Below are 24,855 nucleotides of genomic sequence, written 5' to 3' on the forward strand. Positions count from 1 at the left end.
AATAATTAGAAGAATAGTTATAATAGGTTGTAAGTATAACACATTCACTGGTCCACGTATTTGTATGTTAGTTACACGCTAGTTTTGCATTGTTCAGCAGGAGACGGAAACCTTGATTACCTGCATTCAAACTGTTCTCAGTGACTTCACACACAGCGATCATTAGAGGCGCAGAGGTGGTTGGTTTTGGTATAGCAAAGTCATGGCTTGAAGCAGAGACAACAGGTGCAAGGTAAGCTTTTGTTGTGACAACGTTTTGCTCCATGCAGACTCGCTTTATCTAGTCGCAATAAAAGCCTGTGCTTCATCTGGGTCTTTACATAACTGTAAGCAGTATGACTTTTGTATGCAAGGTGAGTTGGGATGGTGATGAGTGTATGAAGGGTAGTGTGGAGGTTGTTGTTTACACTAAGTGTAGTGACCTTGAGTGAACCAGCTGACCCACCAGCCCTCTCATTGGTCAACCTGGACAAGCTCCTCCCACTCAGTGATAAAACCAGAGTTTTGTAAGTTATCTCATTTCTTATGACTCTCTTCCTTAATACTTCGTACTTTGTATAATTCTTATAGCTTTATTTAACAAAATCATATTTGCTAGGCTTCTATCTGAATACGTGTGTTATGTAATTAAGACAATGACAGACATCATGAGAATATCCAGTTTTATTTGAATAACTTATTAATCAGAAACATTTCGATAGAAACTCATCGTTCACCTAGGGGAAATTAAGAAAATCGGAAACTATGGACAACTTTGGGGCTCATGGGAAGTACTTTCCAAAAGTATTAAATGAGGAGGCAGGTATGAATGAGAACAAGACCCAGCTTGGCTGAGCAAGTCAACAGTAGTGTAAGTTCGGTGTGGGAGAGCATCAGAGGGCGAGGTGGACAAACACCTGCAGAAACGCATTTTAAAGTTGGCGGTGAGGTGCGCACGGCGGCCATCACGTGACATTCCCTGGCTTATATATAGCCGAGACGGCGCGGCGTCTGCCTCTTTTCCACTCAGCTGCCACATAAGAAGCACGATATGCCCGAGTCCGCTGCGTACACGAATGGCTACGCCTCCACTAGCACGGGGGCCGAGTGCGAGGACCAGGAGACTTTCCTCTTTACCAGTGAGAGTGTGGGTGAGGGTCATCCAGGTAGGTGTACCCCACAAGCATTTTTATTTTTATCTATTTAATAAACTGCTGATAAGTTTTACCCGCCAGTGCATTGTCTGGTCAGTCATCTTGGGAGCCGCCGGTGGCTACACGCAGTTATCACTCGTTTACCTTTATTAACTCCTTGATATTTTAGACTTGCTGACTACTATTTGTGTTGAATTTGAACTTGTAGGACATAAAGATTATTTTCTTGCCTCCAGAAGCTAGTGTAGAGATGATAATGGTTCGTGATCATACGCCTGACAGCGGGGAGTAGTCAGGACAGATGCAGCGTCTTCACATTGTTATAAATAAATTACACGTGGAAGTTTAACCTACATTTGTCACTATATTAAACTACTATCATCACTCCAGACTCGCATAACTGGAAATTATTACTATGAGAAAATTATTAACCAGGCGAGGAATGCTTCGAGCTATCGATTATATGAAATGTCGGTTTTGCTAGTCATGCTTAGTCTTGTGTAATTAGTAAAGAAGGAAAATATAGTGAAAGTTTATAGATATTAGGCGAGATAGTAACAGTATTTATCATGGTACGTGTAGGAATGTAGGTCTGGCAGTGTTGCGGTAGAGGGAAGTACGTAGTGTGAGGCAGATGACGGCCATTGCTAATATGTTACATATAATGCTTATTTGTTGGACTGGAGCAATGTTTCTCATTACCTTTCTTCACCCCTCCTCTCTACCCACCACCATTATTGACCCTCAACATCAACCAGCCAAATGACTTAGTTTGAAATGTGAGTACAGGATTAGCAGAACTTCCCTTGCTCAAGGCTGCTGATTTTTTTTTTTTTTTTTTTTTACCCTTAGTCATATTAACCCAAGATAACAAGGTACATTTTTATTAAGAATCTTTCATAGGATGAGACTAGGAGCCACCCTAATAAATTTTGATTATTTATCCTTGTATGATTGTATATTATTTAGGATTAAATACTTTAATTGAAGAAACCATTCCACAATGACTTTAACCCAAATGAATGTGTAGCAATTGGCAAGGTTCCCGTGTAGTGAAGTTGACATTGGTTGGAATGCAACTATCAAGGCTACTGCATATTTTTATCTCAATTTTGGGATGTATTGGAGTCCATTTAAGATTTCATTGATATAATGATAATTCATTGAATTTAAATGAATTATTGGTTAATATTATAGAATATAACTGATCCTGTATTTTGCTAGACAATGCAAGTGGTTTTCAGGCAGTTTTTTTTTTTTTTTTTTTTTTTTTTTTCCAGATAAAATCTGCGATCAAGTCAGCGATGCAGTGCTTGATGCCCACCTTAGCCAAGACCCTGATGCCAAAGTAAGTCGGAACTTTGAATATGTTATGAAATAATTTTAAATACGATGTCCACAAATTACAGTACGTACTTAATTTAATGAGATCAGAATTCTTGATTTACCGGAAAACTTAACTTTACTGTATATTACTATTTTATAATAAATATATAATATTTATTTAATTTTGTTCTTGTTAATAGGTTGCTTGTGAAACCTGCACTAAGACTGGCATGATCTTAATTTGTGGAGAGATTACTTCTAAGGCACAGGTGGACTATCAAAAAATTGTTCGTGAAACAGTAAAGAAAATTGGTTATGATGATTCTGGCAAGGGTAAGTTTTATGTTTAAAGTATTGCACAATTACTGTTGATACAAAAATAAATGTAGTTATTTAACAAATTTGTATTTTGATAAATTGTGGAAGATTTTGGCCAATTTTATACCTTAATAATTGCAGTATATTACTGTTGACTAGTATTAATCTTCATGCACCATTTCTAAGCACATGTACTGTATTAACAGTTCACAGTAAAATATTTTGGAGAAAATTTTTAGCCTGGTGTATTGTTTTATATGTAGATGTATACATTTTTAAATTTCTTTTTGGTATAGCATAAATACTTAAGATTTTAACTAATCCCATACAATCCATTTGTACTAAGGGTGTACAGGATACTTGATTTTGACCAGGAATTGATTTTAGGCATTGAATATTGTTCCGAGACCAGTATAAATATGGCATTCAATTTAGCCAGCACTAGCAAATTGGTTTATGGCATATGCCATCAGCTCCTAGCCTGATAGAAACAATAAGAGTAAGGGAATATGTTAAGATGCACATGAAGTTAAGAAAATTTGAAATAAAAGAACTTCTGCAAATCCGATTAGAAAGCAGCATTTGAGTGACACTGGTTAATTGGGCATCACATGTTTATGTAAGTTTTGGCATGGAAAAATTCCAGGCATAATTTAAAAGAATTTGAGTGCCTGATCTTAATTTATGGTTGTTTAATATTAATCATTAGTACTGGATCAGGCTAATGTGCAATGTAATGATAGTACATAAAAATGCAAATCACACAGAAATCACTCCCTGCGAAAGCAAAAGACTGTGCAGGCAGTGCAAAATACCTCCAAGAAAACACTAAGTGTCTGGTGCCCAAGATTGTTCAGCAGCCTCCCACCAGGCATAAGGGGAATTACCAATAGGCACTTGGCTGTCTGCAAGAGGGAGCTGGACAGATACTTTAAAGTCGGTGCCGGATCAGCCGGGCTGTGGTTCGTATGTTGGACTGCGTGCAGCCAGCAGTAACAGTGGTTGATCAGGCCCCGATGCACCGGGAAACCAGGTCGTGGACTGGTTTGCAGGGACACTGATCCTCGGAATACCCTCTAGGTAGATAGAGGGTATAATACAGTACTTCACTCATCTCCTACTTGGTTGCCCAACAATAAGAATAAAATTAGCAACCTGTGTTGCTGATGCTTAGTGTCATTGTATTGGTAGGAAACACTCTCCTCACACACTTGTGTCTGTGGTTCAGTCTCCGGCAAGGATGGAAATGGGGGCATATTTCCTTAAATTTGCTGTCCCTGTTCACCTAGCAGTATGTAGGTACCTCGGTGTTAATAAACTGGTATAGGCTGCATCCTTGGGGGCAAAACTAAAGGACCCCAATGGGAATAAGATGGACAGTCTTTGATGCAGACTTTCTTGGGTTATCCTAGGTGGCTAACCCTCCGGGTTAAAAATCTGAACAAATCTTAGTTTGGGGGATAAATTTTTCTTAACATGGGGATAATACAGAAAAGGGATTTCCTAAGTGGTCTTTCCCATTAGGTATACATAGAACAGTAGTATTTAAAACTACTAAGTTACACTGTAATAAACTTTAGAAAACTTATGTTGTGTTATCCTTTGTAAGTAGTATGCAAAATAGGCTTTCTTTCACAAACTCAATGCAGGTGAAATTCAGCGACATGCCTCCGCCAACTTTACCAATTATGAATGTGCTGGCTCAATTGCATTTCTTTATTGTATGCTGGACAGGACACCCTATCCATTTCAATGATTTTTGCTACTTATAAGAAGGGTCCTGAATGGACATTAGCTTTTCAATCACTGCTATTCACAATTTTAATTAAAATTGGTGTAGTTATAGTAAAATTGATGTATTATATGTATAATATACCATGCAATAATATCACAGTAAACGGGTGATATCAGAATATTCAAAACAACCACTGTGAAAGAATAGTGAATTTCCAAGCACTTTCATGACTTCTCACATTATCAAGGAACTGTGATAATGTTCCTTGATAATGTGAAAAGTTTCAAAAGTGCTTGGAATCTCTCTATTCTTTCACAGCAGTTGTTTTGCATAATATACCATATGTAAAATTTCATTGGTAGGTTACTAATAAAACAGGACCTTTGTAAAATTATTTGATCTTTGGGACTGGATTAGATTTTAGAGGTTCTACTTGTAGTCTCTTGGTAATAATTTGCATGTGAATAAAAGCTTTAAATTAATGGCTGTGGCACATAAAAAAGCAATAGTTGTTCCCTGTATTCAGGCTTCGACTTCATGACGTGTAATCTCCTTGTTGCTATTGAGCAGCAGTCTCCAAATATTGCTGATGGTGTTCATATAAACAGAGCTGAAGAAGATGTTGGAGCAGGTGACCAGGTACTTTGTAATCTGCCTCTATCGACATGGCTTACATCGTGGGTGTGGGTGGTTGCGGTGCTGACTCGTTGGGACCTGAGAGTATTTTTTTTTTTTTTTTTTTTTTTTCTTTTGGGAAATTTCACTTTTCTTTCTCCATTAACTCACTGGCCATACACTGAAAGAAATTGAAGTAATAGCTTTTCCTAATTTTTCAATTGATAATCTTCATATTTCTAATAGTATATGGCCAAGATATTCTTCAGTCTGTTGCAAAGTAGAAAATGGGTTTCTTTGTAGTGTTTCATTGGATTTCTTCCAACTGCCATTTTCTGTTTTCTTCGGTTAGTGGCATTGATGTTTGTGTAGCAGTCTTCCTTTAGGTACTTACAAATTGTGTGATGCACATGTGATGAAAGGGGAAAATGTCCTGAAACCATCTGGTTTTGTGTGTTAATTTGCTCACTTGTGGTTGGGTCTTGCCTCACAGGCTTTGACTACAAGACATGCAATGTTCTCCTGGCCCTGGAGCAACAGTGTGTGGAAATTGCTAATGGGGTACACGTTGGGCGCAGCGACGACGACATTGGGGCAGGCGATCAGGTGATGAGTTACACTTTATATTTCGGCTGTAAACTGCTATTTTGAAGCATTAATTTTTTTAATTGATGCTGTGATAGGTGATTTTAGAAAAATTTATGGATTTTCTAGACTAGCAAACAAAGAATTAAAGTTTAAATATTGTATAATGCTAAGTGATTTAGATTAGAAAAGCATGGTCATAGAGGTATGTAATCATAAAATTCATCGGAATAGTCATTTTTAATTTTCTTTTGTATGTAGCCTTCAGTGGCAATTCCTTTACTGTTGAATCTTTGAATATATTGGGCATTTAATTAACAACACTTGCACTGCATATGTTAATGAAACTAAAATTAAAGCTCTACGTACCTTGGTCATCTTTAGAATATTGTTCCTTAAATTTTTCGTGTATGCTACTGTACGTATTTCTTTGAGATGCTGTGTATTTGTCATTGAATATTTTACATGACATATTAGTGTCAAATTTGTCATTTAACATCCAGAATTAGTAGAATTTAATTAACAACACGTTAGATTTTATCATGGTTGATATTCCTGAGATGTATTTTGCATTAATCTTTAGTGTTGCCATTTCTTCTAACCATTTTTCCTACTTGTAACAATTTGCATTTTCTAAATCTTTTGTGTGGACTATCAGTTTTTGTTTAGCAAATTGTATTTTTCTAGCAATTAGCTTTTTGCAAAAGCTTTTTTTTTTTTTTTCAATTGTTTTTGCTTACATTTAATGGTGACATATTGTCAAACATGAAATATTGTAGTAAGACAATCACACTGGGTCTCACTGATTTTAGATGTAAGAAAGTTTACATTGGAAGTCAATAAATTGACTTCCTTCCTTTCTCTAGGGTTTGATGTTTGGCTATGCCACTGACGAGACTGATGTATGTATGCCATTAACTGTTGTGCTGGCACACCGTCTGAATCAAAAAATTGCAGAATTACGAAGAGATGGGACTTTCTGGTGGGCACGACCTGACAGTAAGACTCAAGTCACTTGCGAGTACACATTTGAGTAAGTGTGCCTGAGTGTTGCAGAAAAATAATTAATTTTTTTCCTTCTAAATAAATAAATAGTATTTTAGGTGCTTATAATTAAAATTAATAATTTCAATTCATTAAAATTGATTACCCAATATCTTGGATTTAGAATTATGAACTACAGACTACATATTATCATTATTTACATTGTGGTTGATAACATTTGACATGAGTTCTTACTTTACAGTCAAGGAGCTGCCATTCCACAAAGAGTGCACACAATTGTTGCTTCTGTGCAACATTCAGATAAGATTTCTGTGGAGGCTTTGCGTGAGGAAATAATGGAGAAGGCCATAAAGGCAGTTATTCCTGAAAAATATCTTGATACTAAAACCAAGTATCACATTAACCCATGTGGAGAATTCATTATGGGTGGGCCCCAAGGTGATGCTGGGCTTACTGGTAGGAAAATTATTGTCGATACATATGGTGGCTGGGGAGCTCATGGAGGTGGAGCATTCTCTGGCAAAGACTATACAAAAGTGGACCGCTCTGCCGCTTATGCTGCTCGTTGGGTTGCCAAGTCATTGGTGAAGAATGAAATATGCAGACGCTGTTTAGTGCAGGTAAGCTTTTAGCAAGTTTTAACTTGCTTGAATACATGGAAACTTGATTTAGTATGCTAAAACTTGACAGAATCTGTGGTCAGACATTTGGAAAAGATTTCAGTGCTAAATTCAAAATTAAGTTATTGTAATGATCATGGTGGGGGAGGGTGCAGTCTTGTCATGGATTTAGGACAGTTGTCATTGCAAACTACTTCCCCCTCCGGCCCCTCAAGGGAGGTTCCTTGACGCTGGTAAGGGGCTCTTGATATAGGGAATTGGATCTGTGCTCCAGTTCTCTGAATTGAGCCTGAATACCTTCCATCCCTTCCCCCCACATGTGTTGTATAATCCTAAGGGTTTAGTGCTCCCACATGATTATAATAATAATAATCCTTCCCCCTCCCCATTAATCCATTAAGTTGAGGTTTCAGTGTGCATTTAAATTTCTCCTAAATCCTTTAGAATTGTCGACTCGCTCGAGCTGTTGAGCTGCCATTGGTGGCAAAGAGAAGATTCAATATTAACCCTTTCACTATCGGTCCCATAATATTACAGCTTGCAAATTAGTGTTCCTGTAATAGTATGCCAAAATTCTAGTTGCTTCCAATCTTTTGGGAGAAAGCTGGTAGGCCTACAAATGAGAGAATGGGTCTGAGTGGTCAGTCAGTGTGCACAGTACAAAAAAATCCTGCAGCACGCAGAGAATAATGAAGTAATTTCATTTTTACAGTAATGTAGTAGTCTGTATAACAGTAATTCTTGAATTTTTTGTGTGAATAAAAATTCAAAATGGAAAGCAAACGTAATATAAGAGGGGCCTGGAGATGTGACTGATGTACAGAGAAAATGTTCTTTTTATTGCTCGTAATGTTTGCATTGTTAATTCTGGGCCCTATTTTGAAATTAGCCTTGAATTGTGTATGAAATTGGTCAAATTACCAATTTTTAATCACTCGATTGGGTAGTTAAAATCAGTAAATAGGCAGTTTCTTGTACTCAATTGATAGAACAAAAGTTCTAGCGAAATAGCTACGAGTTTGGTTGACTGGAACAGTGGAATTGGCCAAAAGTAGGGCTCAAAGTGAGTAAAATCACTGATGCATAAATGCCACCAAATGTCATGCGTGTAGTTTTTATTAAATTTTCTTATTCTAAATGTTAGTGGATTTGTTTGGTGGATATTTTTTTTTATCATCACACTGGCCGATTCCCACCAAGGCAGGGTGGCCCAAAAAAGAAACTTTCACCATCATTCACTCCATCACTGTCTTGCCAGAAGGGTGCTTTACACTACAGTTTTTAAACTGCAACATTAACACCCCTCCTTCAGATATTTTTATTCTTAATTATAAAATCTCAAACCAAGTTAGTAATTGTGAATGAAAACAGTAACTGACCAGCAGCAAAGCCTAAATGAATAAATTGCCTCAAAATTCGTATAAAATTGAGAAGGGTATGGCAACTTAACAGCAAAGGGAAAAATGAAAAGTGTCAGTTTATGCACAGAATAAAAGAAATTATAGGGAAAAAAGCCTGATTATACCAGGTAGTGTGTGGTCTTTATTGACAGAATTATGGGTAAGATAAAGCAGGAGTGCAGAACAAGGTTTGAGGGAGAGTAGGGGATTTGTAGACCATTGACTCGTACATGTAAATACTTAAGATTAGGAACTTTCCATTGTCCCTTGATTTAGAAGGGATATGATAGGGTGGATATGGGACCAATGCTGCAAATGATTGGAATAGGTGGGTTTCTTGCATCAGTACATAGTACTGCATGTGGATAGCAAGGCTCAAGGCATGAGAGATTATTTTCTAGAATAAGTAGGCCTTAGACAGTTGGTGTGATGCCACCATGAGGTAGAGTGAACCAAAAAAGATAATACTTTACTATCACTCACTCCATTGTCTTGCCAGAAGTGTGATAATGCTACAGTTCAGATGTCCCTCTAATTTTCAATAACTCCACCCCTCCTGCAGAATGCAGACACTGTACTTCCCACTTCAAAGAGTAAATTACAGTTAATCGGTTTCCCTGAATCCTTTTATAAATGTTACCTTTCTCGTAAAAAAAAAAAAAATTACTCAACCTTTCCTAGGGTGATCCCCTACACCGTCTTGCCTCCTACATATTTATACATTCTGTCGTCCTATTTAGCCCGAGAATTTGGTGTTAGAGACTATTGAGCCTTGGACATTTAGATAGGCTGGAGAAAATACAGGATTACTTGGAGGGTGTATAAATCAAAGGTGAAGGTGTTGGGATTATTTTACAAAAAGTTGGAAGAAGGGGGTAAAGGAGGTTTTTAGTGCCAGGAGTTTGGACCTCCAACAGGTTTGAGCATGTTGATGGGGGCAAATTGATTTTGATTTTATGTACTGATTTGGGGCCTGTACTCTGGTTGTGGTGGGGGTGTTGCTGTTTGGAAAGTATTTTGTGCACTTCTGGCATGAATAATAGTTACAGCCATAGATGTAAAACAGCATCTGTTTATAGAATTACTTAACTAGGTTGGGTAGAAAAAAAGGGTGGGGGTGTCAAAATTGTGACAGATTTAAGTTGTACAATACCCATTAGATTGTTGTGTAATACCCAATAAATTCAAATATTGCTTTTTAATTCAAAATAAATAATTACATTTGTTTCCGACTGTAGTGATTGATAGGTTTAATGCATAGATTGCTTGGATTCCAGGTATCTTATGCCATTGGTGTTGCTGAGCCAGTAAGCATCAGTATCTTTCATTATGGAACTTCTCAGTACACATCACAGCAGCTACTGAAAATTGTTAACCACAACTTTGATCTACGACCAGGACGTATTGTTAAGGAACTTGGACTGAAGAGGCCCATCTATAGTGAAACATCCTGTTATGGACATTTTGGTAGGGAACAATTTCCCTGGGAGCAGGTCAAGAAATTGACCATTCCAAAGCTTTAGATTTGTTAGGTGTCCCAAAATTCATACTTAGTGGGACCCAGTTAGCCAGTTCTGCCAAGTGCATGGCTTAACTTGACAGAATTGGCTAACCTACCGTAAATTAAGAGACATGTCAGTCTGCTGGTATTTAATCCTTTCACTTGCATTAATTTCTGATTGCACTCGTGTTGTCAAGCAGGCACTCGGGCTTGTGTGTGCTTGTGCATCCTGGTGACTAATTTTGGTGCTGGATCAGGGGTGCCTAGTGCGACACCTGTCCTGTACCAGCCCTGACCATGAGGACCCCTGTGAGGCGACCACAGTTTTAGGTTGGTGCAGACGATGGCTCTGAGCTATGCTATACCCCTTGTCTGTACTAGACTTGAAGCTGCAAATGTGTAGGAAGAGCAAGGTTTCCTCTAGAGTTTTTTATATAAGATCTACGCATTTGTGTTGTGTTTACGAAAATTCTAATGGAAAAGAGCATTTCCTTAAACACTCCGGCCGCCTTCCTGGGAGTTTGATGATTAAACAACTGCCACATTCCTCATGCGTTGGGAATTTTTAGATTTTTTTTTCTTTCTAATTTTTATCAGATTGTTTATAAGATATGTATGATGTACATTGTATTTATTGATCATGCTAGTGTATACAACATAAATTGTATCATGGCAAATAAAAGTGAGTTAATGTGACTGTTCTCTTCCTTGTCCATTTGTGAAACAAATTTTGGCTACTAAGCACAGAATACAGTTTTTCTAATGGATGTTTAACTTGTGTGTTCAGGCTTACAAAACCCTATTTTATAAATTTTCCTCAGTTATGTGATGAAAAATCCTGGAAACTTTGAAAATCATTACAGAATAAAAATTTATGCAAATCAGTGATGTCATCGGGAAGCAGGAAAGCTTACTAATGAACAATTACTCGGTATTGAAATGTAGCAATTTTGTTTTTTAATTGGTGCAGTTCTAATGACCCATTGGGGTTTAGTGCAATTTTTTTTTCTTTGCATGAATTTGCTAAGCAAAAAATTAAAGTTATTGATGGGTAAAATTTTAAAATAGTAGCTTGAAGGATTTCATAGATTTTGCATGGAAGAAAGCATATTTTGGTGTTGCATCACCTTTCAAGAATTTTACTAGCAATTGTGTATGTAATTTTATTCACTTCATAAATCTACAAATTCATAGACGTCAAGACATGTTCATGTGTTCTACTGTATTTGTGGTGTTGGTTTCATTTTCATGCACGTATTCAGATATTTTTTTTTTTTTTTTCCAGAAAAGCCATTTTGCTGAAAACCATTTTCCATAGAATACATTAAAAGCTTTGAGCTTGCAGGTTTCCTATTAAAGGCTTCTCCCTTCCTTCTATATTCCAGTTCTCCAATTACACCTTGCCAATGTGTAGCTGAAGATTCCTGTAATGTAACAATCAAATGTATTTAAATATACACAGTTAATGATGGTGTTAAATTAGCAAAACTAAGACTTGGCACTTAATGCTATATTATAATATAGAATTCACTACTATGTAATAAAAATGGATATTTTTAAAATTTGTTGCAGTTGTATTTTGCTGCTGTAGTTTTCTGAACAAACATAATTCTAAAAGTCTTATATTGTTTAAGAACTGTTCTGGCACATTTACCTGAATTGCTATATCATTGTAGGGTAAAGAAATCTTAAATGTCTTTTATTTCAGTATCTTGTCCTAAAGTAACATCAAAGGTGTTTTGCTTGTAATTTTTAGTACATGCCAATAAATGTATTTCCCTTGCCTTTGTGCTCATTTTAGCCTAACAGGTTTTTATTAACAAAGTTTGTTTAAAAAAAAACTTTCAGCTTTCCTTAAACATTAGTAATGTGGGTAGAACAATTATTAGTGTTATTCATAACTGCCACTTGTGCTGTAACCCTATGCTTTAGCACTTATGTTAATGATGGAGTCTTGATCCAAGACATGGGAGCTATTTTTTTTTTTTTTTTATTCTTTTGGGCTCCCCTTAATAAGGCTACTTGGTTGTCCTCTCTGCCATTACTTCCCCTCATGGGGGGTTCCTTGATGTTGGTGAGGGCTCTTGATTTTAGGGAATTTGATCTATTCTCCAGTTCCCTGAATACCTTCCATCCCACCCTCCCAACACATGTGCTGTATAATCCTACGGGTTTAGTGCTCCCCCGTGATTATAATCCATCCATCCGTATCCTGCATCAATTCCTATCCTGCAACGCTGCATGGCCCTAGTAGGTTTAGCACTTGCTTTTCATTATACTTTGTTCGTGAGGGATTCGTGATCAAAGAAATTGGACCTGTGCTGCCATTAAAATTAATGTCTGCCACTAAACGGAGGGGATCTTGGGTCGAGAGCCTCTCCTTCCTTGGACTGGCACTGTAACCTGCAGCGCTGTATAGTCCTTGTGGCTTAGCGCTTCTTTTTGATTATAATAATAATGGCACTGTAACCTCTATGGGTTCAGCATTTCTCCTGTGATTAAAAAATAAAATGTTTCCCATTCCTTTTCCCCTCAAGGAAGGTTCCTTGATGTTGGTGAGGGGCTCTTGATTTAGGGAATTGGATCTGTGCTCCAGTTCCCCGAATTAAGCCTGAATGCCTTCCACATCCCCCCCAGGCGCTGTATAATCCTCTGGGTTTAGCGCTTCCCCCTTGATTATAATAATAATCCCATTCCTTTTGGTGTTGCAAGACCTAGGCCTATGGTTTAGCACTCCATGAATGTAAGGAATGCACTACACCCCTTTGCATTGGAGGTGGTCTTGGTCAGAAATTTGAGTCTCGGACTTTCTGGTCTTTCCAATTTCCTATAGAGGTGTTCCATTTCTGGACTATTTTGCTGCAATAGCTACCCACCTTCACGCCCGTTGGCAACAACGTTGGTCAACTCTGCTTGGTAACAAACTTCATCTATTAAACCGAGCATAAGTTATTGGCCGTCTTCTTGTCATCAGTGCCGTGGTTGGGAGACCACTCTCCCGTCTTCGCATTGGCCACACTCGTCTTACTCACGGGTACCTCATGGAGAGGCACCCTGTTCCTCTCTGTGAGCAATGTCAAGTTCCAGTATCGATTAGCCACATTGTTAGACTGCCCTCTCTATCAACGAGCACACAGAATTTACCTCCAACGCAGTCTTCCTTCTACTACTCTCTCTTTCCCTTCCCTTCTTGCTGATGGACCCTCCTTTAATCCTGACTCTCTCGTTGACTTCTTGACGACTGATTTACTCCACAAACTGATACCTTACGCACTCCCCTCAGCCCTTTCTAGCTCAGTCTCTTGCTGCCCTTTAACCTTTCACCAACCACTGCCCCGCTGTTATCCGTAACCTATTACTCATCCACCTCCCTTTTGCCACCTGATGCCCTCGTTTCCTTCCTGCCCTGCAGCGCTGTATAGCCCTTGTGGCTTAGCGCTTCTTTCCCCTCAAGGGAGGTTCCTTGATGCTGGTGAGGGGCTCTTGATCTAGGGAATTGGATCTGTGCTCCAGTTCCCTGAATTGAACCTGAATACCTTCCATCCCCCCCACATGCGCTGTATAACCCTACGGGTTTAGCGCTTCCCTGTGATTATAATAATAATTAGCGCTTCTTTTTTATTATAATAATTATAATCCCAGTCAAGAGCTTGTATGCAGATGTGAACATCGTCTTTAGAAAGGTGGCCCCTCAAGGACGGTTCCTTGATGCTGATGAGGGGCTCTTGATCTAGGGAACTGGACCCCTCAAGGGAGGTTCCTTGATGCCGATGAGGGGCTCTTGATTTGGAGAATTGGATCTGTGCTCCAGTTACTTGAATTAAGCATGAATACCTTCCATTCTCCCCACCCCACAGGCGCTGTACAATCCTACGGGTTTAGTGCTTCCCCATGATTATAATAACGGAACTGGATCTGTGTTCAATTCCCTGAATTAACATTAAGTACCTTCCATCCCCACCCCCCTACAACCGCTGTATAATAATTTAGAAAGGTGTACGTGATGCCCATTGTCTGTTATTTGCTACCCTGGCCTTCAATACCTGTCCACTTACAAAACACTATCCGATATTAATAGGACTAAATTGTTTAATTGTCGCCCGTTCATTATGCTCCTTGTATTCCTTCTCATGGCTCGCTTTAATATACCACTGTTTACACAACTCAAGAATATCATCAAATAGCACGAAAGGACTGCGAGGAAAACCCACAAGTAATTGTTGGTAGGCCGCCAGTAGCAACAACCTGGTTGAACAGGAAAGCATCAGACATGCCTGGCCTAGAGCCGGGCTCCGGTAGTAGAAAAACTAACTCATCAGAGGTACAGCCTCACCTTCGACGCAAAGATCTCATAACTTTGATGGTGACTACTTTATCACGCCGACTTTGATTGTATTTTACCTACAGCGCTCCACTACTCCCGCTGTATAACCCTTGTGGCTTAGCGCTTCTTTTTTATTATAATAATCCACACTACTCTTACTGACTACCTCTTGCATACTCCTAACCCTCTCTAGTTTCTGATCTTCGCATATTTCATCTTTAACACATCCTGCCCTACAGCGCTGTATGACCCTTGTAGGTTTAGCACTTGGTTATGATTGTGATAATCATCATAAGTGAGGGTAATTCCATGTGCGGGAGCTCACTTGCTTCTTACAACTTTACGTTCAGTTCATTTATTCATTCATTAGAGGTTTGCCGGTACTTCCGGCCCGGGTCTTCTCCATATGGTGACCCGGCTGTGGCCCCCGGTTGACGTTCAGTCTTCATCACTTACAATGTCTCATGCTGTATGCCACTCGTTTATGGAAATAGACAAACAACTGACACCACTGAGAAGTGTCAGCTCGTATTGTCCATCAAACAATAAAAAATTGTCTTGTATCAGAGTGAACGCAGGAAGAACTTCCGACATCTAAATCGCCCCGACACACATTCTTGCTGGCCACCTTGCTGAAAGTCCCGCCTTTGATGTCGACTCTATTTCTTTGACTTTTTAACTGAAACCAAGGTGGCCCATGACCTGGTGGTCCGGTGGCCTGGTGGCTAAAACTCTCGCTTCACACACGGAGGGCCCGGTTCGATTCCCGGTGGGTGGAAACATTTTGATGCGTTTTCTTGCACCCGTTGTCCTGTTCACCTAGTAGCAAATAGGTACCTGGGTGTTAGTCGACTGGTGTGGGTCGCATCCTGGGGGACAAGATTAAAGACCCCAATGGAAATAGTTAATCCTCGATAACGCACTGACTTTCTTGGGCTATCCTGGGTTGCTAACCCTCCGGGGTTAAAAATCCGAAGAAAATCTTATCTTAAAACTCTCGCTTTACACGGCCAGGGTCCGGGTTTCTTACACCGGTTGTCTATGTTCACCCATCAGTAAAATGGGTACCTGGGTGTTAGTGGACTGGTGTGGGTCGCATCCTGGGACAAAACTGACCTAATTTGCCCGAAATATTCACCATATCAAGTGGCTTTCTATATAGTAGTATGTCATTGATGTCAGCTAGGACTGTATACCTTGTACATGTAGTAAATAAAGATATTATTATTATTATTAGTAGTAGTAGTAGTAGTAGTATTGGAGTTTACCTGGAGAGAGTTCCTGGGGTCAACGCCCCCGCGGCCCGGTCTGTGACCAGGCCTCATGGTGGATCAGCGCCTGATCAACCAGGCTGTTACTGCTGGCTGCACGCAATCCAACGTACGAGCCACAGCCTGGCTGCACTAACTTTGATTTCAATTTTGCTTGCGCTAACCCTTACCCTTAACTTTGTAAAGTAAAAGGACACAAGTGCAACTAATGTGACATTTATTGTGGCAACGTTTCGCTCTCCAGGAGCTTTATCAAGCCATTACAAACAATACATGGACACAGAGGGTATATAAAGGCTCAGAGTGAGGTGAATACTAGTGAGGTACCATTTCGATGTTCACTAGTGGTAGTACTACTACTACTACTACTACCACTAGTGAACATCGAAATGGTACCTCACTAGTATTCACCTCACTCTGAGCCTTTATATACCCTCTGTGTCCATGTATTGTTTGTAATGGGTTGATAAAGCTCCTGGAGAGCGAAACGTTGCCACAATAAATGTCACATTAGTTGCACTTGTGTCCTTTTACTTTACATATTGTCGGTAATTCTACCAACTTTATTACACCCTTAATTTTGCAACCCCCCTCCCCCTCCCCCCCTGGTGTTGATCATTGTTAAGACTTGCACTTTTCCACTTTCACACATCCCCCGCAGTGCTGTGTGACCCTCGTGGGTTTAACACCTCATAATATTAAGATATATGAGTTATCTTGCCTCTCGTGGATTTTAATTTGCCTCAAGCGAAGTATAGCGTGGGCCGACATCTTCCTGGTGAGGGGCTCTGGATCCAAGGAACAAGGCTCGTCCTTCCCCTTCCTTGGATCGAATTTGAATACTCTCATTCACCAGACGCTGTATGATCCCTGAGGGTTTAGCGCTTATTATTATTTTTATAATTTAAAGAATTGAACTTGTGATCCAATTCCATGAACTAAACCTGAATGCATTCAGTTCCCCAGGCGATGTATGATCACTATGGGCTTAGCGCTCCCCTCGTTAATAAGAAAGTTTATTTAAGAAGGCGCTTCACAGGCACCTGAAGTCAGTACCTGACCAACAGGGCTGTGGTTCCTACGTCGGGTTGCGTGCGGCCAGCAGTAACAGCCTGGTTGAACAAACCCTGATCCACCACAAGGCCTGGTCACAGACCGGGCCGCGGGGGCGTTGACCCCCGAAACCATCTCCAGGTATAGGTATAAGTTACATAGATTATCATACAAAGTGACATAATTATGTATATCTATTGTTGAAGACGAACTTTCTTTAACTAGTTAAACAAAACATAAGTTGATTGCTTTGTGTACTATACGGGTTTTCGATCCATTGAACCCTGGTGGGTTTAGCGCTTAGTTTTGATTATAATAATTCGATCCATTGGTTGACGAAACGTTTTCAACAGTGAAGATAAACAGATGTTTTACAGGTGTTACTCATCCACTTGTACAACTGTGCATAAGTGACTTCACACTGGTGACTAAGAGGGGAGTCCACTGAAGGAAGGTTCCTTGATGATGGTGAGGGGATCTTGATCTAGGGAATTGGATCTGTGCTCCAGTTCCCTGAATTAAGCCTGAATACCTTCCACATCACCCCTCCCCCCCCCCTCACAGGCGCTGTATAAGATAAGATTTCGTTCGGATTTTTAACCCCGGAGGGTTAGCCACCCAGGATAACCCAAGAAAGTCAGTGCGTCATCGAGGACTGTCTAACTTATTTCCATTGTGGTCCTTAATCTTGTCCCCCAGGATGCGACCCACACCAGTCGACTAACACCCAGGTACCTATTTGCTGCTAGGTGAACAGGACAACAGGTGTAAGGAAACGTGTCGAAATGTTTCCACCCGCCGGGAATCGAACCCGGGCCCTCCGTGTGTGAAGCGGGAGCTTTAGCCACCAGGCGTACGGGTTTAGCGCTTCCCCTTAATAATAATAATAATAATAATAATAATAATAATAATAATAATAATAAGAGGGGAGTAAGGGTGAATGTATCTTTCTTTAGGTCACCCTGTATTGATTGGTGAAAGTTGACTGTATGTGGAGATGCATGCTGGTGGACACCGGTGTCTACCGGAGTGTAACACAAAATGCGAGGTCATATAAATAAAGATGGTGAGAGAAGACCAAAAACGGTACCAAACTGGAGGTGAGAAACTATAAATAACACTCAGGGAGACTCCCCTTAAGGTAGGTTCCTTGATGCCGGTGAAGGGGCTCTTGATTCAAGGATTTGGACCTGACTTTCCATTTCTTGAATGTAACCTAACTGACTCCCGTTCCCCTAGACAACGTATGACTCCTATGGGATTTAAATACAGTAGTCAGAGGAATTGTTAGGGTGGACGGATATAAGCTATTTGAGAGGCGGAGAAACAGTTGGAAGTTAGACAAGGACGTTAGGAAGTGTTTCTTCAGTCTCGAGATGGTCAGAAAGTTGAATGACCTCCCTGAAGTGGAGATAAGCTCTATATAGGTTTAAGAGCAAGTACAATAGGGCCCACGAAGCTAGGGTGAAATGAACTAGTCAAGGCTAGGAGCTAAGATTCCAGCTCTGCGACCACACATAGGTGAGTACACTTCAAACCCACACACTGAATCTCACCAAAAGTAAGTTTATTCAGGTATAGGTACACATAAATACAGTTACATAAATTATCATATATAGCAGCATGCGTGTAGATTACCTCTGATCACCCAAAAAAAGTCAAACCATCTTATTTCCATTAGGGTCTTTGACTTATTTACCCTAGTAGGATCCCTAGTGATATCGCTGGGCTGCTCAGCTCACACCAAAGTGAGGACGTCTCGTTTTACCACTGCCTGGAGCACTGGTGACGAATTTTTGGCATGTACACCCAACTACTATAATTCCTTGTACAACTATGTATCATATCCAAATAAACTATATGAATAATTTGCCCGAGATGCTCAGCATAACAAGTGGCTTTCTATGTAGTAGTATGTCATTGTTGTCAGCTAGGACTGTATACCATGTACATGTACTTGTAGTAAATAAAGATTATTATTATTATAATATGACTTTGGTGCTCAATATTGACCGCTGGTGACCCATTGGTCATGGAACCATACATCAGCTTCTAGGCTACAAGAAAGACTGTTATTACCTACTCAGGTGTGAGAACCCTGGGAGTAAGTGGGTGTCTAGCTTTGCTGGGGTTTAGTCATGGAGATCCATATGTCCTCTTTGGGAGAATTTTTCTTCTTGTTCTTGTTTCTGGAGGAAACTTTGTTACTCCTTCATTTTAAATCCAGATTTGAGCGACATATATCTGCCGGATTCCCTGAAGAAGGGCTTCATGAGGATAAAGCTTTGGTGGCCTTTAACAGCCCCCAACAACAACCACCACTACCACTACTACCACCATCACCTTCACTTCATAGTACTGCTACACCCTAGAACCCTAGAACCCCGGGTGTTATACGCTAGTAGGGCAAGAAGAAGATGCAGGAACTTAACAAGGAAAAGAGAAGTGCTGATGACTTCGTCTCCTGGTCAGGGTGTTGCCCCGTCATCTTGTCTTCTCTTCACTCTTAAGCAAGTTTTTATTTAGGTAATTTATACACTAGTTATATAAAAAAAACTTCAGCGGTTTTGAGAGTCTACAGATGCCGTAGACACACAGATAGACAGTAGAATAGTCTGGAGAGTGAAGTAGTGGAGGCAGGATCCATACATAGCTTTAAGAAGAGGTACGATAATGCTTTTTGGAACAGGGAGAGTGGACCAGGAGCTGTGAATCGACGCAGATAGATAGACAGGCAAATACTGTAATTGCATGTACAGTAATTCCATTTGTTTTTCCTGTCATTGGTAGTCTTTGATGAGGTAATCCAAAACAATAAACACATTTACCATCATTCAGTTAATGGTTGTCTTGCCAGAAGTGTTCTGTCATCACAGTTTGAATGACTCTGCATTACAACATCCCCATAAACCCTTCAGAGTGCAGGAACCATACTTCCCACTTTATTTCCCTAGTGTACTGTATGTACATGCAGTGTAATATATTTCAGCTGGAGTAATTACAAATTGCATTTAGTCATTAGTGGTAAAGTATATAAATGCATAATTTTATGATGACTTAACCTTGGATATCATTACAGTTTCTCAATTTTTTATAATTTCATCGGGGTCCCTGTGTTTTTTGAAAACACACATGTATCAATCTTAATATCTTGTAGTACATACGGGTAAAATATCCTCATTGTTTTTATAAGTAATATTCTGTTATCAAAAGTAGACTGATACTATTACCACAGCTTTGGGTAGATGAAGAAAAAGTAATCATTTTACCATAGGACTGAATTTAACACACTGTGTTTACTGGTATACTGTATATGTATATGTGATTAAGTTTGTTACCTTTTTCCTTTCCTAGATTTTCTTTTTTCTTGAAAGAGAGTTGCTGCCAGAGTTTCATAATTTTAAAAAGCTGAGTTTTACATGCTTATAAGTTATTTTTCAGACCAGTGACGATTTAAGGCACGATGAAGCGGGGTAGAGAACAAATACCAGAGGAGGAGCCCCTGTCTAAACGCATCAATAATCTTCACCTGGATGGCTCATCTGCCATGCTCAATGGCTCAGCCTCTGGTTTGGCTTCACCTGGTAACCTGCATAACTTAACTGGTAACCCTTCACTCACTGAGAATAATGAAAATTCTATTCAAGATAGATTAACAGGTTTACCAATTGTGCCTATAACAAATGGGCTTGTAAATGGTACATCCAGCCCTTGTGTTAATGGCATTGGTCCTGGCAGTACAGGAAATTTGAGTGACTTTGAAAGAGTAACAAATGAGCTCATAGCCCAAAGGGAACTACCTGAGTCTCTGAACATAGCATACCCTAGCCTGAACCCTACTGATAATGACCAATATTTTAACTTCAATAAGTTATTGCATGATTTACATATTGAAAAGTTAAAAAGACTGGGCAAGGTTCCTCTTTGAAACCATGCAAGATAGTCAAATCGGGTCTTTGAAAGTAAAAAAGTGAGAGGGTACTGTTTGATCCTAGTAATTGAAATGGTGTAAATTTAGCAATAATGATTATATATTTCTATTTGAATCAGATGACATCATACATGATGTAAATAATAATGTGATTCTGAGATTAGACATATAAATGTCAGTGGTGTGTTTTGGAACCTTACTATTTATGCGGCAGCTTGTGTGGGTTAGAGAGTGAGTGACTGACTGACTGACTGACTGACTGACTGACTGACTGACTGACTGTGACTGTGTGACTGTGTGACTGTGTGACTGTGTGACTGTGTGACTGTGTGACTGTGTGTGTGTGTGTGTGTGTGTGTGTGTGTGTGTGTGTGTGTGTGTGTGTGTGTGTGTGTGTGTGTACACTCGCCTAGTTCTCACCTAGTTGAGGTTGCAGGGGCTGAGTCCAAGTGTGTGTGTGTGTGTGTGTGTGTGTGTGTGTGTGTGTGTGTGTGTGTGTGTGTGTGTGTGTGTGTGTGTGTGTGTGTCGTGTGTGTGTGTGTGTCATGTGTACTTGAAAGATTCACATTGGTACATCTCACCTTAATTTCTGAAATTTTAAAAAGAATCTCATGTTTGGCATACCTATTTCTTTCTAAGAAATTCATCACTTAGCTATATTATTAATGCCTATTTATGCTGGAGAATTTATTTATTACATATATTTAGAGATTATAGTATTACCTAGTTTGACATCATGAGAATGTTTAAAGTAAAGTGAAATGTTAACGATAAGAATGCATACGTGTTTAAGTTGATCTAGATTACACTTAAGAAATGTTTCCATTTATGATATCTTCTGTCAAACTGGTCTACTGCTACAAGTATTTTCAAAATTGTTGCTCACTTATTATGAAAAATACTTAACTCTTTATTTTTACCTTATGAGTAAATTTAGTTTGTATGCCTCATAGGTATTTTTCTTTGCAATTTATTAATTCTGCATTTGCAGAATATAATGTCATAGGTTTTGTTATGTATCTAAAATCTTTGAAAGTTTGCCATACATGTATATTGTTTTGAATGTCCATTTCATTAAGGAAACACACAATTCTTTGTAACTCCTCCCTAAAACCCATTGAATGTTGTTTGAAATATAATCATGTGATTTTGTGCTTACAGTTTGAATTATTCCTCTGAAGTGCATTCCCAGATTGTACTGTTTAGCAATTTGGGTTGTACTCACCAAAACATAAATTGTTTATTGTAGTTTGATTGCATAAAAATTGCTGAATTGTTAATTTTTTAACATGCTCCTTGTACAGCATTTAATACCTTTAGCCAGGTTGCTAGTTGTCAATGAGTACTATCTCTTAGTATCATGTAGGCTACTGGCATACCTGTTTAGTCATCAGACATACTACTGTCATTCTCTCATGTACATTCTTCAGAGATCATCCGATTGTCTTCGACCATTTTATCATCTTTGTAACATGGATGTTGTGGAGAAATCACTCTCTGGTCATTACTACTTGTTTATCTGTACTATTATGTACCATGTGGCTTAGTAAACATTGTATGATGTGTCATGTATGTCTACAACATTTAACTGTCTGTGGAATAACTTTTTTGTACAGTAATTGTACAGAATATAGATGTTCCGTGTAGCTGGTTTCCTTGAAATAGATGTTTAGACAGACTTCATAGTATCCATTAAATTTTCACAAGTTAAATGTAGGAAAAAAATTTTTTAATGTAACCCCCTATTAGTTATAGTACTGTGGAACCTTGGTACTTGAACTTAATTCGTTCCAGAAGCTGTTCGAGTGCTGATCTATTCAAGTACCAAACAAATTTTTCCCAACCAATTTTCTTTTTGATTGGCTATTATGACTAATCTTCTTAGGCTCCATGGTAACTTATTTAAACAAATATAAAAAAATACCAAAAAATGCAAAGGAATATGAAATAGTTCACAGCGAAGTTCTGGTAGGTCATGTTTGTTTGGTCGAGTGCCGAGGAAATGGTCAACTGCCGAGTGATTTTTTTACTGAACAAAGAGTTTGAATACCAAATTGTTCAAGTAGGAAGCTGTTCGATTACCAAGATTTCACTGTACAGTGGACCCCCGGTTAACGATTTTAATCCGTGCAAGAGGGCTCATCGTTATGCGAAATAATCGTTATGCGAATGAATTTTCCCCATAAGAAATAATGGAAATAAAATTAATCCGTGCAAGACGCCCAAAAGTATGAAAAAAATTTTTTTTTACCACATGAAATGTTAATTTTAATACACACAAACTGAAAAAGGCATGCACAATTAAATGACACTTACTTTTATTGAAGATCTGGTGATGATTGATGGGATGGGAGGAGGGGAGAGCATTATCTTCTTACTGTTTAGAAGGGGAATCCCCTTCCATTAGGACTTGAGGTAGCAAGTCCTTTTCTGGGGTTACTTCCCTTCTTCTTTTAATGCCACTAGGACCAGCTTGAGAGTCACTGGACCTCTGTCGCACAACAAATCTGTCCATAGAGCTCTGTACCTCCCGTTCCTTCAAGACTTTCCTAAAATGGGCCATAACATTGTCATTGAAATAGTCACCAGCACGGCTTGCAACAGCTGTGTCAGGGTGATTTTCATCTATAAAGGTTTGCAGTTCAACCCACTGTGCACACATTTCCTTAATCTTTGAAGTAGGCACAATGGATTCCACAACTGGCATAGGCTTCTCAGGGTTAGCCCCAAACCCTTCAAAATCTTTCTTAATTTCCATACTAATTCTCACCCTTTTTACCACAGGGTTGGCACTAGAAGCTTTCTTGGGGCCCATGGTCACTTATTTTCCAGAAACAGCACCGAAAACACTGTAATAATACGAAATATTCCGAGTGTATGCTTGGATGTTACCGCGGAGGCTGGCTGGTAAACAATGGGACGGCCGGCACATGTGAGGGCACATTGGACGCGTCTCGGACGAAAATCGGTAAGCGGGTTTTTAATCGGTATGCGCGGCAAAAATTTTGCGATAAAAGTAATCGGTATGCGGAAAAATCGCTATGTGATGCCATCGTTATGCGGGGGTCCACTGTACTTGATTGAAGCATAACTTGACACAGTTGTTGTGATAAAACAATTCAAGAGTGTTTGAGAGATGCAGTTTCAAAAAAAGAGTTTGTAGGGGTTTTGTACGAGCAAGGCAGTCAAAATTTTGTGTGTTCTTCAGTATTCAAATTTAGATGGTTTCATTCTTTCCTGGACCATTATGAAGTCACAGCTGTTCTTAACTATTATTTTAAAACTTTCTTAAAGCATCAAACAGGTTGATGCAGATTGTTAGGGAGGGTAGTTTTAATGTTGTAATTATGGCATATCTCTGAATTCATTTATATGGCCTATTATGGTATAAACTGGTAGAGAATTGAATCCATCACCAGATGCAATTTGATAACACCATTCTCTTTTCATCTTAACATTCATTATTATATTCTTTGTAAATATTCCTTTTGCCAAGTTGTTTTGGAAAATAATGAATTGTTTTCTAACTATACCTGGTTTCCATTGCAATCAATTATGAAAACTCTTTGACTTAAGAAACTCAATTTATGTGAAGGTTTCAACATTGGTAAAGTATCTTGGCCCATAGAGAGCCTTTGCTATGGGCCATTCAGAAAATGGATTTTTTTCCATTACTATTCAGTACTCTGTATAATTTGATGGATCACAATTGTGAAAAACCAGCACACTATTTCTTTGTAGTGAATGTCAAGTAGCTAACAAACTACGAAAGTCAAATACACATATCAGGTTAGGCCTCTCATTAAACGATGCCTTGCTCCTAGAGTTTTAGCATCATATTGTATACTGTATACAGTACCAGTATATCAAGTATAGAGACTTAATAAAATCCGAACTTAGGAAGAAACATTATTGAATAAAAAATGCTCCATCTGCTACGTGTATTTCACATTATTAATGCAGCATCTCTTTAGTTAACAATCCTAATCATCATTGGGCTTCTTGCTTGTTTGCATGTACTATTAGAGACTGTCAGCT

The 24,855-nt window shown here is 39.0% G+C and overlaps 2 protein-coding genes across 4 annotated transcripts; both read left to right on the forward strand.

The window, feature by feature from the left end:
* Positions 1–817: 817 nt before the first annotated feature.
* Sam-S (S-adenosylmethionine Synthetase) lies at positions 818–10,934 on the forward strand. 2 transcript variants are annotated; one of them, XM_053773471.2, is made up of 7 exons: positions 818–1,145; positions 2,414–2,481; positions 2,660–2,792; positions 5,039–5,151; positions 6,579–6,745; positions 6,959–7,337; positions 10,015–10,934. In XM_053773471.2, exons 1-7 carry the CDS (start codon positions 1,031–1,033, stop codon positions 10,258–10,260), a joined length of 1,221 nt encoding a protein of 406 aa, XP_053629446.2. In that variant the 5' UTR covers positions 818–1,030; the 3' UTR covers positions 10,261–10,934. The 2 variants fall into 2 exon arrangements, with proteins under 2 accessions (XP_053629446.2, XP_069944119.1); XM_070088018.1 differs by lacking the exon at positions 5,039–5,151 and adding an exon at positions 5,621–5,733 and having other exon boundaries at positions 862–1,145.
* Positions 10,935–19,141: 8,207 nt separating this feature from the next.
* LOC128686506 (uncharacterized) lies at positions 19,142–21,971 on the forward strand. 2 transcript variants are annotated; one of them, XM_070088166.1, is made up of 2 exons: positions 19,142–19,396; positions 20,328–21,971. In XM_070088166.1, the coding sequence occupies exon 2, from the start codon at positions 20,350–20,352 to the stop codon at positions 20,812–20,814; it is 465 nt and encodes a 154-aa protein (XP_069944267.1). In that variant the 5' UTR covers positions 19,142–19,396; positions 20,328–20,349; the 3' UTR covers positions 20,815–21,971. The 2 variants fall into 2 exon arrangements, with proteins under 2 accessions (XP_069944267.1, XP_053629439.1); XM_053773464.2 differs by having other exon boundaries at positions 19,158–19,412.
* The last annotated feature ends 2,884 nt before the right edge of the window (positions 21,972–24,855 follow it).

This window comes from Cherax quadricarinatus, chromosome 1, assembly GCF_038502225.1.
Source record: "Cherax quadricarinatus isolate ZL_2023a chromosome 1, ASM3850222v1, whole genome shotgun sequence".
Lineage (NCBI taxonomy): Eukaryota > Metazoa > Arthropoda > Malacostraca > Decapoda > Parastacidae > Cherax > Cherax quadricarinatus.